The following is a 16,823-nucleotide window of genomic DNA, read 5'->3' on the forward strand; positions in this document are numbered from 1 at the left end:
TGTTCAGTTTGTTTCTACCACAGCACAGCATAAGTGATGTCATGCAAAGGCCGTTTGTGTCATATACGGTAGATGGAAGAATTTAAATCTTGCCACAAAATGAGTATAATGGCGTGTTCTTGAATCCCTACCTCATCACTAAATCATTACATTTAATCCAAACTCCTACCCAGATAACTGTCTCACCATGAACTTCATTCACAAAATAGTAAAAAAAAAAAAAAAGTTGAATAGGTATTGAAATATGCAATCTCATTGTTATATTGTAGCGCAAGAAACACTTTTTTGTGATGTGATGTGTACTGTGCTGTGATTTTCTTATGGAAGCAAACTCAGCAAGTACCATTACATTGCAAGTGCCAGTACTTTGGAATTTTTGTACTTGCACCCACATACTACAAAAGTACGCAGTGTAATTGATACACCACATTAAAGATCTCTACAAAACACGTTGGCTTTAGTTGGATTTGTTGTGCAAGCTTTTGAAAAAATGTGAAGTGAGAAATACTTCAGACAGAGGCAAAGGAAACAGTAAAACCCACTGGTTGCTGCTTCAAACTGGGCTGACATCTTTATAGTCACAGATTCAGGACACAGATGATGAACTTTCTTGGTGCTGACCTGACAGATATTATGTTTAGCTGAAATGAAATTATTGAACAGCAAAGTTATTGATGTTGAACATTTTAAATTTAATAAGTTAAAGGAAAAAAAACTTCATCTGCAACCATACATTACTGGGAGTTTTTTGAAAGAAGGTATTGCCGCAACTTGAAAGTTTTGTTATGGAATATTATACCACATATCTGTCAGTACATCAGTTTAGTGTAAAAACAGCCACTGGCATGGGAAGTTGCTATTCCACTAAATTCAGAATTTAGTGGAATAGCAGCCCCACAGTAGCAGGAAGTGTGGACATGGTCAAATGTCTGCTATTACACTGTGAGATTCTTTTTCAGCTATAGTGATGAATGGTCATAGAGAAATTTTGCTTTTAGTCAGTTGAATTTAATTGATTTAATGTAAATGTTCCTTTTTGCCCTATAGTCTAAATAATGTGATGTATTATGCCAATAAATATAAAGTAATTGATAGGTATTTTGTCATTTTCTACATAATATTGGAAAACAATAGTGGAAGACAAAAATAAATCACATAGAGTATTGGAAAAACCTTATCAGAAAATATTGCCAAAATTGATCATAAAATAAAATGATTTTTCTTGTCCTCAGAATGAGATTTTTCACTCTGCAGTGGAGTGTGCGCTGAAATGAAACTTCCTGGCTGTGTGCCGCACCGAGACTTGAACTTGGGACCTTTGCCTTTCACGGGCAAGTGCTCAACTACCTGAGCTATCCAAGCACGACTTGTGAGGTACTGGCAGAATTGAAGTTGTGAGGATGGGTCGTGAGTCGCACTTGGGTAGCTCAGTTGGTACAGCATTTGCAGCAAAAGGCAAAGGTCCCAAGTTCAAGTGTCAGTCCAACACACAGTCTTAATCTGCCAGGAAGTTTTGTATCGGCACACACTCCGCTGCAGAGTGAAAATCTCATTCTGGAAACATCCCCAGGCTGTGGCTAAGTCATGTCCCTGCAATATCCTTTCGTCCAGGACTGCTAGTTCAGTAAGTTTATCAGAAGAGCTTCTGTGAAGATTGGAAGGTAGGAGATGAGGTACTGGTAGAATTGAAGCTGTGAGGATGGGTAGTGAGTTATGCTTGGGTAGCTCAGTTGGTAGAGTACTTGCCCATGAAAAGCAAAGATACTGAGTTCGAGTCTCAGTCCGGCACACAGTTTTCTTGTCCTATTTAAGGAGAACACTCTGAGAGACGTAGGAATCGAAGCAGGACATATGTAAACATGGACCAACATATTTCATAGGTTGGATAGAGAACAGTGTGCGACTTTGGCAGGTTGAAGGTAGGATTGAGAAGTACCAGGTGAAATGTACTTGGTAGTAGATGGTGATGATCTGAAAGAAAGAGCAAAGGCAGTCTTTGCCATGTGCACAGAATATGTAGGTGTCATTAATCAATCTGAATTATACAAAGGAAGGTGTATGAAGGTACTGTGTAAGTAACTGTGACATCCTTATGGACTTCTCGGATGTTTTGACCATTAAAGAAGAAATAATTAGGCCAGAAAGTAGGTGGCCAAAAGTAATAGGAAAGAAGTCGTCACTTTGGTCAAAAAAGAAAAAAATATGCCATGAACTGGTTGTTCAGAAGCAGTGGGAATAAAATCATGGGGTTGGTCAAAAGAGAAATAATTATGCCAGGAAGTGGTTGGCCAAAAGTAATAAGTAAGAAGCTGTGGGTTTGGTGTCACAAGATGCTGGAAAAGGTTCTATTCCATGCCGGTAAGGTCATGGGTTTGGGAGATGTTAGTGTTTGATGACTTAGCATCTAGAGTGAGACAGAGGTACCAAGCATGAATGAGGAGAGGGAGATAGCGGACCAGTATAGCAGCTCTTCGCCTGGCTGACTGTTACATCAGTAGTCATTGAAACTGTGCAACAGTGGGAGACATATATGAATGTAAGATGGAAAGACAAATTCATATAAAGGCCAGAACAAGTAAGATCTGACATTATTCGCATACTACAATTCATATAAAGGCCAGAACAAGTAAGATCTGACATTATTCGCATACTACAAAAAATTCTGTAATATTTTAAGGAAAGTTGTTAAAATGTCAAGACTTATGTACAGCCTAACAGAAATTAATAATGTGGATAAATAATGAGGTGACAAATAACGAGATAGTGATATGCACATATACAGATGGCAGTAGTATCGTGTACTGAAGGTCTAAAAGGTCAGTGCATTTATACTTGGATGATCCATGTGGAATGGTTTCTGATGTGATTATGGCCCCATAACGGGAATTAATGACCATGAACTGCTAGTTGGATCTAGGTGCATGGGACATTCCATTTCAGAAACTGTTGGACAATTCAGTATTCTGAAATCTACAGTGTCAAGAATGTGCCAAGAATACCAAATTATAGGCTTTAACTCTCACTGCAGACAATGCAGTGACGGCCGTCCTTCACTTAATAACTGAGAGCAGTGGCGTTTGCATAGAGTTGTTGGTGCTAACAGACCAGCAACACCACAGTGAAATAACCGCAGAAATCAATGTGGGATATCGATGAATGTACCTGCTACGACAGTGCGACAAATTTTGGATTAATGGGCTATGCAGCAGATGACAAACGCAAGTGCCTTTGCTAACATCGTAACATCATCTGCAGTGCCTCTCCAGGGCTCGTGACCATATTGGTTAGCCCCTAGACAACTGGAAAACTGTGGCCATGTCAGATAAGTATCGATTTCAGGTGGTATTAGTTGATGGTAGGGTTAGAGTGTGGTACAGACTCCAAGAAGACATGTACCCAAGTTGTCAGCAAAGTACTGTGCAAACTGGTTGTGGGTTCTTAATAGTGTGTGGGCTGTGTTTACATAGAATGGACTGGATCTTCTGGTCCAACTGAACTGACCATTGACTGGAATTGGTTATGTTCAGTTACTCGGAGACCATTGCAGCCATTCATGGACTTCATATCTCCAAACAAAGATGGAATTTTTATGTATGATGATGCAACACATCACCAGGGCAAAGTTGTTCAAAATCGGTTCGAAGAACGTTCTCGACAATTCAGATGATGATTTAGCCATCCAGATTGCCCTATATGAATCCCAGCGTCATTTATGGAACATAGTTGTTAGGTCAGTTCATGCACAAAATTCTGCACTTGCAACATTTTCACTGCCTATGGAAGCACCCCCCCCCCCATGAACCATGGACCTTGCCGTTGATGGGGAGGCTTGCGTGCCTCAGCGATACAGGTGGCTGTACCGTAGGTGCAACCACAACGGATGGGTATCTGTTGAGAGGCCAGACAAACGTGTGGCTCCTGAAGAGGGGCAGCAGCCTTTTCAGTAGTTGCAGGGGCAACAGTCTGGATGATTGACTGATCTGGCCTTGTAACACTAACCAAAACAGCCTTGCTGTGCTAGTACTGCGAACAGCTGAAAGCAAGGGGAAACTACGGCCATAATTTTTCCCGAGGGCATGCAGCTACACTGTATGGTTAAATGATGATGGCGTCCTCTTGGGTAAAATATTCCGGAGGTAAAATAGTCCCCCATTCGGATCTCCAGGCGGGGAATACTCAGGATGACGTCATTATAAGGAGAAAGAAAACTGGCGTTCTACGGATCGGAGCGTGGAATGTCAGATCCCTTAATTGGGCAGGTAGGTTAGAAAATTTAAAAAGGGAAATGGATAGGTTAAACTTAGATATAGTGCGATTTAGTGAAGTTCGGTGGCAGGAGGAACAAGACTTTTGGTCAGGTGAATACAGGGTTATAAATACAAAATAAAATAGGGGTAATGCAGGAGTAGGTTTAATAATGAATAAAAAAAATAGGGGTGCGGATAAGCTACTACAAACAGCATAGTGAATGCATTATTGTGGCCAAGATAGACACGAAGCCTACGCCTACTACAGTAGTACAAGTTTATATGCCAACTAGCTCTGCAGATGATGAAGAAATTGATGAAATGTATGATGAGATAAAAGAAATTATTCAGGTAGTGAAGGGAGACGAAAATTTAATAGTCATGGGTGACCGGAATTCGAGAGTAGGAAAAGGGAGAGAAGGAAACGTAGTACGTGAGTATGGATTGGGGGTAAGAAATGAAAGAGGAAGCCGTCTGGTAGAATTTTGCACAGAGCATAACCTAATCATAGCTAACACTTGGTTCAAGAATCATAAAAGAAGGTTACATACGTGGAAGAATCCTGGAGATACTGGAAGGTATCAGAAAGATTATATAATGGTAAGACAGAGATTTAGGAACCAGGTTTTATATTGTAAGACATTTCCAGGGCACATGTGGACTCTGGCCACAATCTATTGGTTATGAACTGTAGATTAGAACTGAAGAAAATGCAAAAAGTTGGGAATTTAAGGAGATGGGACCTGGATAAACTGAAAGAACCAGAGGTTGTACAGAGTTTCAGGGAGAGCATAAGGGAGCAATTGACAGGAATGGGGGAAAGAAATACAGTAGAAGAAGAATGGGTACCTTTGAGGAATGAAATAGTGAAGGCAGCAGAGGATCAAGTAGGTAAAAAGACAAGGGCTAGTAGAAATCCTCGTGTAACAGAAGAAATATTGAATTTAATTGATGAAAGGAGAAAATATAAAAATGCAGTAAATGAAGCAAGCAAAAAGGAATACAAACATCTCAAAAATGAGATCGACAGGAAGTGCAAAATGGCTAAGCAGGGATGGCTAGAGGACAAATGTAAGGATGTAGAGGCTTATTTCACTAGGGGTAAGATAGATACTGCCTACAGGAAAATTAAAGAGACCTTTGGAGAAAGGAGAACCACTTGTATGAATATCAAGAGCTCAGATGGAAACCCAGTTCCAAGCAAAGAAGGGAAAGCAGAAAGGTGGAAGGAGTATATAGAGGGTCTACACAAGGGCAATGTACTTGTGGACAATATTATGGAAATGGAAGAGGATGTAGATGAAGATGAAATGGGAGATACGATACTGCGTGAAGAGTTTGACAGAGTACTGGGAGACGTGAGTCGAAACAAGGCCCCGGGAGTAGACAACATTACATTAGAACTACTGAAGGCCTTGGGAGAGCCAGTCATGACAAAACTCTACCATCTGGTGAGCAAGATGTATGAGACAGGCAAAATACCCTCAGACTTCAAGAAGAATATAATAATTCCAATCCCAAAGAAGGCAGGTGTTGACAGATGTGAAAATTACCGAACTATCGGTTTAATAAGTCACAACTGCAAAATACTAATGTGAATTCTTTACAGACAAATGGAAAAACTAGTAGAAGCCGACCTCGGGGAAGATCAGTTTAGATTCCGTAGAAATGTTGGAACACTTGAGGCAATACTGACCTTACGACTTATCTTAGAAGAAAGATTAAGGAAAGGCGAACCTACGTTTCTAGCATTTGTAGACTTAGAGAAAGCTTTTGACAATGTTGACTGGAATACTCTCTTTCAAATTCTAAAGGTGGCAGGGATAAAATACAGGGAGCGAAAGGCTATTTACAATTTGTACAGAAACCAGATGGCAGTTATAAGAGTCGAGGGGCATGAAAGGGAAGCAGTGGTGGGGAAGGGAGTGAGACAGGGCTGTAGCCTCTCCCCGATGTTATTCAATCTGTATATTGAGCAAGCAGTAAAGGAAACAAAAGAAAAGTTCGGAGTAGGTATTAAAATCCATGGAGAAGAAATAAAAACTTTGAGGTTCGCCGATGACATTGTAATTCTGTCAGAGACAGCATAGGACTTGGAAGAGCAGTTGAACGGAATGGATGGTGTCTTGAAGGGAGGATATAAGATGAACATCAACAAAAGCAAAACGAGGCTAATGGAATGTAGTCGAATTAAGTCGGGTGATGCTGAGGGAATTAGATTAGGAAATGAGACACTTAAAGTAGTAAAGGAGTTTTGCTATTTGGGGAGCAAAATAACTGATGATGGTCGAAGTAGAGAGGATATAAAATGTAGACTGGCAATGGCAAGGAAAGTGTTTCTGAAGAAGAGGAATTTGTTAACATCAAGTATAGATTTAAGTGTGAGGAAGTCGTTTCTGAAAGTATTTGTATGGAGTGTAGCCGTGTATGGATGTGAAACATGGAAGATAAATAGTTTGGACAGGGAAGAGAATAGAAGCTTTCGAAATGTGGTGCTACAGAAGAATGCTGAAGATTAGATGGGTAGATCACGTAACTAATGAGGAGGTATTGAATAGAATAGGGGAGAAGAGGAGTTTGTGCCACAACTTGACAAGAAGAAGGGACCGGTTTGTAGGGCATGTTCTGAGGCATCAAGGGATCACAAATTTAGCATTGGAGGGCAGCGTGGAGGGTAAAAATCATAGAGAGAGAGACCAAGAGATGAATACACTAAGCAGATTCAGAAAGATGTAGGTTGCAGTAAATACTGGAAGATGAAGAAGCTTGCACAGGATAGAGAGCATGGAGAGCTGCATCTAACCAGTCTCAGGACTGAAGACCACAACAACAACAACAATAGCATGGAAGCAGCATGGCTCAATATTTCTACGGGGGAGTTCCGTCCACTTGTTGAGTCCATACAGTGTCAAGTTGCCAGACAAAAGAAGACCCAACACGATAGCAGGATGTATACCATGACTTTCTCCCCTCAGTGTAAGATTAAAACAATATGGAATATTGATAGATAGCAGACAGGACTGCCATTGTACAAGATACCATATCAATTAAAGTAAATAACAATTTTGTGATTTATTATTGACAAGTTGTGAGTACTTTTAACAATAATTTTCCAAAGTTAGTGGCAAAAACAGGATTAAATGATGCAATTTAAGGAATAAGAGAATATATTAAAAAGTCATTCCCAAAACATAATTAGAAGTAGCACCCATAAGCTCATATGGTGTTGATGGCCTTTCAAACAGAATTCTGAAAAGTTTTTCGAACTTTGTATGTAATGTTTTTAGTAACATAAGAATTGCAGCACTTCACAGGGAATTTTTCTGGACAGATCAGGGTTGCCCCAAGTTCTGGAAATCAGGGAATTTCAAATGTATCAGGGATATTTGGAAAAACACTGGAAAAATCTGGCTTTTGTTTCAGTAGATGAAATGGTTTGTTCACTGAAATGTCATGCATAGTCACTGGCTGGGCACAACTTAGTACATGTGCCGCTTCCCTACTCCCTGATTCTTACTGCTTCTCCCCTTTCCACCACTCTCCTCAGCTTGCAGTCAGTGCTGCCCCACTCTTTACTGCTAGCCTAGCAGCTGCTGACTAGAGAAAGGGAGTCGTGAGGAATGGTTTGTTTGGATCTGATTCTCAGAGACTGTTGATGCAGTGGCCAGTGACAATGGTGTGTATGAAGTGTGTCTGATTGATAGTGTGAATGTGTGTGTGCTCTTGTTATGGCCAAAAATTTACTTGTCAGAACTTGGTTGTCTTTTCCATGTGACACTCTGACTCAGCCATCATCTTTATGCTGATTTGCTACCTGTCTAGAGGATTTGCACAAGTTATCTGTTGCATGGACTTATCTCTGCGGTCTCATTTCATCAACGTGGTGTCTGTGACTCGTGAATAGCTGCCCCCACGAGTGGACTTCCACGACGAGTCAAAACCGCAGGCCATTTCTGTGGGTATCTATAAAGGATCGGGCCTGTTAATATGAAGCCTATCGTTTCCCATTAATGTGCAGGCCCTGCCTGTCAGATCTGGTCTTACCAATCTGTCTGCAGGCGAGGTATCCTTCTGTGTGGCTTAATGTGGTGGACTTTCATGGTTTATCCATTGGCCTAGGGCTGCAGTGCTCTTTGGCAGTCCAGAGGCCATGGACAATGGATTTCAGGAATTGTGACTGTTTCACCGCAAGTACATTGTACACTGTGGCATTTTATAGACTTTTTAATTATTCTAATAGATTTTGGCACTTCAAAAGTACTTTCACTACTGGCTATTAAAATTGCTACATCACGAAGTTGACGTTCTACGGATGCGAAATTTAACCGACAGGAAGAAGATGCTGTGATATGCAAATGATTAGCTTTTCAGAGCATTCACACAAGGTTGGCACTGGTGGGGACACCTACAACGTGCTGACATGAGGAAAGTTTCCAACCGATTTCTCATACACAAACAGCAGTTGACTGGCATTGCCTTGTGAAACGTTGTTGTGATGCCTCGTGTAAGGAGGAGAAATGCGTACCATCACATTTCCAACTTTGATAAAGGTCGGATTGTAGCCTATTGCGATTGCGGTTTGTCGTATCGCAACATTGCTGCTCGCGTTGATCGAGATCCAATGACTGTTAGCAAAATAAGGAATCGGTGGGTTCAGGAGGGTAATACGGAACACTGTGCTGAATCCCAATGGCCTTGTATCACTAGCAGTCGAGATGACAGGCATCTTATCCGCATGGCTGTAACGGATCGTGCAGCCACGTCTCAATCCTTGAGTCAATAGATGGGGACACTTGCAATACAACAACCACCTGCACTAACTGTTCGACGATGTTTGCAGCAGCATGGACTATCAGCTCGGAGACCATGGCTGTGGTTACTCTTGATACTGCATCATAGACAGGAGCACCTGCAATGGTGTACTCAGCGACGAACCTGGGTGCACGAATGGCAAAATGTCATTTTTTTCAGATGAGTCCAGGTTCTGTTTACAGCATCATGATGGTCGCATCCGTGTTTGGCAACATCGTGGTGAACGCACATTGGAAGCGTGTATTCGTCATCGCCATACTGGTGTGATGGTATGGGGTGCCATTGGTTACATGTCTCTGTCACCTCTTGTTCACATTGCCAGCACTTTGAACAGTGGACGTTACATTTCAGATGTGTTACGACCCGTGGCTCTAACCTTCATTCGATCCCTGCGAAACCCTACATTTCAGCAGGATAATGCACGACTGCATGTCGCCTTTCTGGATACAGAAAATGTTCGACTGCTGCCCTGGCCAGCACATTCTCCAGATCTCTCACCAATTGAAAACACACTCAGAAACCCTTGAGATCTCAAAATTCGTCAGGGAAAAGTGCTCAAACTTGTCCGGAAATCGGGAAAATATCAGAGAATTTCGCTTGTGGAAACTTGTGGCAACCCTGAATATGCAATTGGTAAGCCTCTTTATAAGAAATATGTCCAGAAAGTCATAAATTACTATTATCCGGTTTCCTTACTGACATTCTTCCAAAATATTCAAAAAAGTAGTGTACTCTAGACTCGTCTTGCACTTAAATAGAAACAATTTGCTGAACAGATCACAGTTTGGGTTCCAGAAGGGAAGTTTTATGGAATTGGTGGTTTTACATACAGCTGGTTTGAAACATACTTAACAAACAAAATGCAAAAAATTGTGCTGAATAATTCAAACATTGTTGGAAAGGTATAAAAATGTAGTGACCAGGAGAAATCATATAGAGAGTACCATTCAATTTTGGACCCGCTCCTATTCAGTATCTAAGTGAATGATCTTCCACTTAACATTTAACAAGCAGAATTGGGAATTTTTGCAGACATAGTAGTGTTATAATAAATCTCAGTAGTGAGAAAGCAGTAAAATAGATTGTGAATTATGTTTTCCCAAAGAATTATTGAATGGTTCTCAGAAAATGGGCTCAGTCTAAATTTTGAGAAAACTCATTGTATGAAGTTCTGCACAACAAATAGACATGCCAACAATTGATTTAGGGGGATCATGCACAGGAGCAGGAGTAACTAAATAGGGTACAATGCTCCAAATTTTTGAGTGTACATATTGATGAAAGCTTGAACTGAAAAAAGCTTGTCAAACAAATAAGTTCACCTATTTTTGCTCTTCTGTGATTCCTGATCTTGGAAACAAATAAATTAACCTCTTGACATAATTTGCATATTTCCACTCAGTAATGTCTTGTAGAATGATTTTCTGGGGTAACTCATCACTCAGAAAGAAAGTATTGATTGCACAAAAGCGAGCAGTGAGAATATGTGGTGTTTACCCACAGACGGGATGTATGTATCTCTCCAAGAAGTGAGGAATTTAATCTGCACTCATAATATTCATATTTTCTAATGAAATTTGTCATAAATAACCCATTGTATTTTGTGAAGAAAAGTGAGGTCCATGTGTACAGCATTAGAGGGAAGACGGATCTTTATTGTGTATTATTAAAGCTGTCCGTGGCAAAGAAAGGGTCAACATTAATTGTGTATACATGTCCTGTAAACTGACTCATTCCACATCATTTTGATAAAAGAATCCTTCATATGATCTACGGAATGTGTAAGACAACAAAAAAAGCACACACACAAAATGAAGGTCATTAATTAATTAATTCATTCATTCATCATGTTCTTTAGGTCAAGGAGGAGAACCTAGAAGACTGTGGAACAAGTCAAGAAATGCATTAGCATATGATAAAGACATCATAAATATTTAATCTTTATACTGTATTAACAATAAACAATCACTTTATTGCTTAATGCTGTTTATGCTTACAGCATTTGTTTGCAAGAAGGTTTCTTGGTTACAATGGTAATTTTCAAATAAAATATTTTTAAATCGATTAATACTCAGTTTTATTTGCAATAAATTATTTGTCATACAGCATTATAACAAACACTGCTGTTTCCCATGTAGTAACCAGGAATTTTGGATCCTAGAATCTACATATTCCAGTAATTGGTGAGATGTTTCTAATTTTATTTTGGATTGATGGGGATTCCCAATTTCATGCTTTGTTAGACATGAACTTGTTGATTATCCTACCACCAGAGTTTAGAACTCTATTCTGAACACTGGATAAGAGCATAGTCCACATGAAAATCATTTTTGTGTCATTTACTGTGATGGTGCATATCACGGTTCAGTTGAAATAGATTTTTACCCGCAGCATCAAAAGACATTAAGAGTAAACATATTGGGAACCGAGAGTAAGAATTCCAGGATACCTGGTAAGATGTATGATAATCTGCTATATGCAATATTCTTACTGCTGGCTTCTGCTGAACACACTTTATTTACTTTACATTCATTGACTGAGAAGATAATTCCAATACAAAAATAAGTTAACCATCTTGTCTTGCAAGTAAAGGTAAGGGTAGAAGCTACAAACAGCATAACATGATGAGCTGGATTTTTTGGTTAATGTTCCTTGTGTTTACTCAGCTTTAACTTGCTGAACCCCCAAGGAATTTTACATATTGTGCTTCATTCACTGTGTGGCAATATCTTTGGTATTATAAGGTTATTATAGTTTGTTTGAAACTGCATAATATGAGTCTTTGTGAGCTTAAGACTTAAAACTGTTGGCTGTGAACCACTTGTATGTCAATTCAGCATTCAGCTGTGTGCATGCCTGCACCATGGGGTAACAGTGGTGGCAGCAGGTGAAAGGTTATTGAAGAGGACTGGAGTGAAAGAAGTTGGAATGGTGAGAGAAGGATATGAAGTTTAAAGGAGGTAACACACACAAAGTGAGGAGAGGTGAAGGAGCTGACAACATGGGGCTACAAATTTCCCCTCTTAAAAAGTTTTGTGTTCATGCAGTGTGCCAGTGAACTTTGTCCCCCGTCAAATTCTAAAACAATCAATCAATCCAAATCGTTAAAGAAGAAATGAAAGCAAAATCAAAAAGAATGAAACAATGCTGGGCTAAAAGAAAGACACGGAACATTAAAAAGTGATTGATGTAACATAGGTCCAAAGGTGGGTGAAACAAAGGAAGAAAACAAGAATAATCATTCTCTGTTTACTTAACATAACTAACAACAAACAGCAGTCTTTTTTACAGCTTCTTGGGAGTTAGAACAAAACTATTAAAAGAATCAACCTTACCAGCAGTTACACCGCTTAACAAAATTTGTCACTAAAAATAATCAGCTGTGGAAGACTTACTTTAAGTAATGTGTTCTTATAAATGTTTGATATCCAGCTGAGATGGGAATGATCTATTACCATAATTATATGTTTAAAATATTCCAAATTTTTCTGGTTTTGTTGTTTCATGTAATAGAAGAATTTATTCTATTTTCAGGAATTTCATAATTTCATGCAAGCAGTGACAAACTCCAATGGTAGTTTGATGGGTAAGTAATAAATTCTGACGGTTATGATTATTTATATTGCACACATCTATTCCTAACCAAATAGCATATGTTGTGAAAGATCAGATAATGTCCAACAGCTGACTGCGTTTTCCCCATATAGTCTTCTCAAATGTGCAGTGGTGCAAAACTTATCATCTGAAGATACACACTCGTAGGGATCTCTGAATGTTTCCTAGTGAGAGTAGTGTATTAAGTGAGACATATTAATATAGTGTTTACTATAATTGACTGCTTCTACTAACACTAATCAATGATAAACTTCAAATTGAGCATTTGACCTTAGTTATGCTATTTGCTGTTGTAGGCTGAATCACCAGCCTGCAACTAGTTATTTGAAATATTATCTTAATAACTTAGTTTTGGAGGTATGTAAGTAGTCCATTGAATATGAACTAACTTGAGTATATGAGGTACTTATAAATGGGAATCGAAATTTGTTTTATGACTTTATTAAATTCTATAGTCGTTCCTTATTACATTGATATATACATTATAGGGTTTCATATAAACAATGACCTATACAGTAGAGTCTCGACTATCTGATCTTCAGGTTTTTAACATGGCTGTCAATCAGCGGCTGTTGTATAATACAAAATTTTGAAAGACGTAGCTATGACGTGGCCCAATCTTGGGAGAGTGTTGGAGCAAATACAATTGCAAAATCCTGGGCAATTTTGCTACAGGGAAATCAAGAAAATTCTCCAGATGATGAAAATCTACAGCAGCAGACCGAACCAGAAAATACTACCCTGCTTTCATTGTTACGAAAAGTTCTGCGATGTGCTGACACCACAGAAGATGACATAAATGAATGGATTGTCCAAGATGAAGAATGTGAAGTGAGAGATGAAGAAATAGTCAACATGCTAAATGGAAAAGAAGAAGACGAAGAAGCGGATGCACTGGAGGAAAGTGCGCCCAAGATTTCTCACAACGAAGGACACAAGGCCTCAGAAACTGCTTTAAAATATGTAGAGCAACTGCAGGAAAACATCGTCTACCGAGGTTTTATTTCTTAAGAGACTACGTGGTTTAGCAGCAAAAAAACGGCAAACAGCAGGCAAACAAAAGACAATTACTAACTTCTTCACACAGTAAATATCTGTTCAGTCTAATTTGATTTGTATTGTATTAAATGTTTAACTCATTTGGCCTTCTTTAGTTTTATTTTTGTGTTATTTTCCATGTTATCCGACCTTCTCGCTTATCCGACCTTGCCGCAGCCGATTTAGGTCGGAGAATTGAGACTCTACGGTATATACTAAATTTTAAAGGTCATGCATGCTGCCACTCCCACAAGCAAAAGAAAGTGGTCAAATATACCATCATAAGCATTCTCTTCCTGAGCCCGTTATGAATGAAATAAAACCAATTTTGAGAGACCTGAGTGACCCTGTTTTGCTTAGTAAATGTCTTCATGGGGGCACTTAGAATACAAATGAAAGTTTCAACAATTGCATATGGGAAAGATTACCCAAGAATGTTTTAGTAGGAATACATTAAAAGTTGGCGTACTACATGCAGTGATAGGAAGGTTAGAAGTCCTGAGAAATTTAGGCATAAAATGTGGTTCTAATATGGAAGATAAATTGCTTGTGTGTGACAGACAATGGGTGCATGAAGCTGAAAGATTCGCTGTCCAAGTTATCAAAGAAGGAAGAAGTGCTAATAGGAATGCCAAGAGGAAGCTTGAAGATGAAGAAATGCTGCAGGATGAAGACTGCTTTGAGAATATTCTGAGGCACAGTGTAATTGGATTCCTATGTTCATTTGCAATTTCCCGCAAGTCGTATTTTTCAGAATTCAGGTACAAATATTTCCTAAAGTTTATAAAGAATTGCTCTAATTTTTTTTCTGTAACTTGCAATAGTCCATACTTATGTAGTAGACCTAGCTTTATTGCAGAATCAACTAAATTATAGGAAAAAGAAAAACATTTTTATTAGGGAAAAAAATTATAAAAATTAAAAGGTAAGATGTGATATTTTTTTATCCTTATAATATACATAATAAGTAGAATTAATGCATATCTGGTAAAAATTTGGTCTCCTTCAAATTTATAACATTGGATGAAATGGTACCTCAATTTGAGGAAGCATTTTGGGGGAGGGGAGGAATGCATCATTTTCTTTGTAATTTTTCTAAGCAGGTTCAAAAATATTCAAAATACTTACAATATGTTTAGAAAGTGTGCTGCATTACCTGATACCAACAAAATATCTGTAAAATATATACAGTGTAAACAGTGCCTGAAAGAAATAGGTGTTGATTTTTATATAATATTGAGCCAGAAAAGTACCCTGCATCCTTAAGGAGTTTTGCTGAATTTGCTGTGTCAACAAATAAAATATATCTTGAAAAACTGCTAAAATCAGTTTGAGACTATGTTACATGACAGTTTAGGAGAGAAAACAGATCTTTGGTATTGTGTACAGAATGTTGGTAGTGCTGATAACATTGATTTATTGTTAATAAACAATGAAGTATGAAACAGTGTTGAGGATCGGCACACAGTGAACCTGCCACAGAACAGTTCCTAGTTTTCTCATCCAGCCCATATTAGGAGGTCATGAGGAGAGTAACTTATTTTTAGTTACTAAGACAATTTTAGTAAATCTTGTAATAAAAATACCTTTTTATTTTCAATTTCTTTTCATGGGAAAATACAGATATTCTTAATAAATTAAAAGATTGTGTAAAACATCAGATATGAAATGCAATATCTTATTTTTACAAAATAAACATTATTATTTTATCAAAAAGGCCTCAGATGTCTGTATCAAATTTGAAATGATTTTCATCAGGTCAGTAATTAAAATATCTTATTTTTATTAAAAATTATGAATCAGTAATTGTGTTAATTCATATTTCATTTGTTAGAAATATTCATGTAAAAAAATATTGCTATTTCAGAGATTAAAACCAATGACTATTACGATCAAGATTTTTTATGCTAAGAACTTAGCTACTGTAAAAGGTATTCATAAGCGTACATTTTGTACTCAACATTGCTTGGAAATCTGTTTTCTTTGCGTTACTCGAACTTATTTTCTATTTTAGGTGCATCTTCAGTCTTTGACAGCAGTTCTTCGCCCTCACCGCCAGGTAGCAATATGACCGGTATTCACATGTTAGAGCATACAAGCTTGGATTTTATGCATATGTCATCCAATGCCGACTCATCACTTGCACATTGGGATGACCAGAAGGACCTGAAACGAATTCTTAGTGTTGCCCTTTCACCCGCAGGTAAGTTGACCCAAGATTTGGCTGACTGCTCTGGAGGTAGTGCTGATAGATGGAAAGCGCACTAGCGAGTTGTGGTTCTCTCCTCCTGCTGTCATCTAGATGCAACCTGTCCAATGCAACCTGATCTGCTTCCTGCTGTGCTCATTCCTTCAGAATGTTGTCTTCAGGTATTTCATTTCGTTGGGACAATGTCTTGATCACAGACGGTTTATACCCTGTGAAATGAGTGTGTGTAAAATGCTTTCACTCTGGCAGTTGTTGTGACTACTGGAGGCATGTAGATACAAATCACCATAGGTCTTCTGTACACACTGCATCCCAGCTCGCCATCTTGTTACTGCTTCACCAGGACATCAAGAAACAAGAGGACACCACCCTATTTACACCTCCATTGTAATTTGTATGTTCGGGTGGAGCAGATTGAATTATGGAGAAATTCACCTAAGCTGTTTCTTGTGTGTGGCCAATGATCAATGTGTCATTCACATAATGGTAGAAACATGTTGGTTTTAATTAGGCTTGATCTAGGGCCTTCTCCTTGAATTCTTCTGTGAAGAAATTCGGTACAGCCAGTGTTACAGGACAAGCTGATGGCAGAGCCATCTGTATGTTCAAAATAATTTCCATCACATGTGAAGTAAGTTGAGGTGAGCACAGACCTGAAATTTGTCATAAGGTTAGTCACAAATTTTTTGTTTATCAATTCAGTGGATTCCTTTAGTGGTACTGTGGTGTGTCAAAATTCGCAAGCAAGTCACTATCATTGAGGTTAAGTTCCTGTAGATGATGATCAAACTAAAAGAAATTACACGCGTGCCAAGCTATACATTGCTTCCATATTGCCAAGAGGAGGCCACAGAGGAATGCCCTCTTTGCAGACATTCGACAGCCTCCCCCCCATGAACCAT

The 16,823-nt window shown here is 38.7% G+C and overlaps 1 protein-coding gene across 1 annotated transcript in view; it reads left to right on the forward strand.

The window, feature by feature from the left end:
* LOC126419764 (uncharacterized) overlaps nt 1–16,823 on the forward strand; it is a 148,662-nt gene that overhangs the window by 110,775 nt on the left and 21,064 nt on the right. Inside the window, exons 10-11 of the mRNA XM_050086939.1 lie at nt 12,594–12,645; nt 15,727–15,915. Of these exons, the coding sequence (XP_049942896.1) occupies nt 12,594–12,645; nt 15,727–15,915 (241 nt within the window). The remainder of the gene's footprint in view (nt 1–12,593; nt 12,646–15,726; nt 15,916–16,823) is intronic.

The sequence above is a fragment of the Schistocerca serialis genome, chromosome 9, assembly GCF_023864345.2.
Source record: "Schistocerca serialis cubense isolate TAMUIC-IGC-003099 chromosome 9, iqSchSeri2.2, whole genome shotgun sequence".
Classification (NCBI taxonomy): Eukaryota; Metazoa; Arthropoda; class Insecta; order Orthoptera; family Acrididae; genus Schistocerca; species Schistocerca serialis.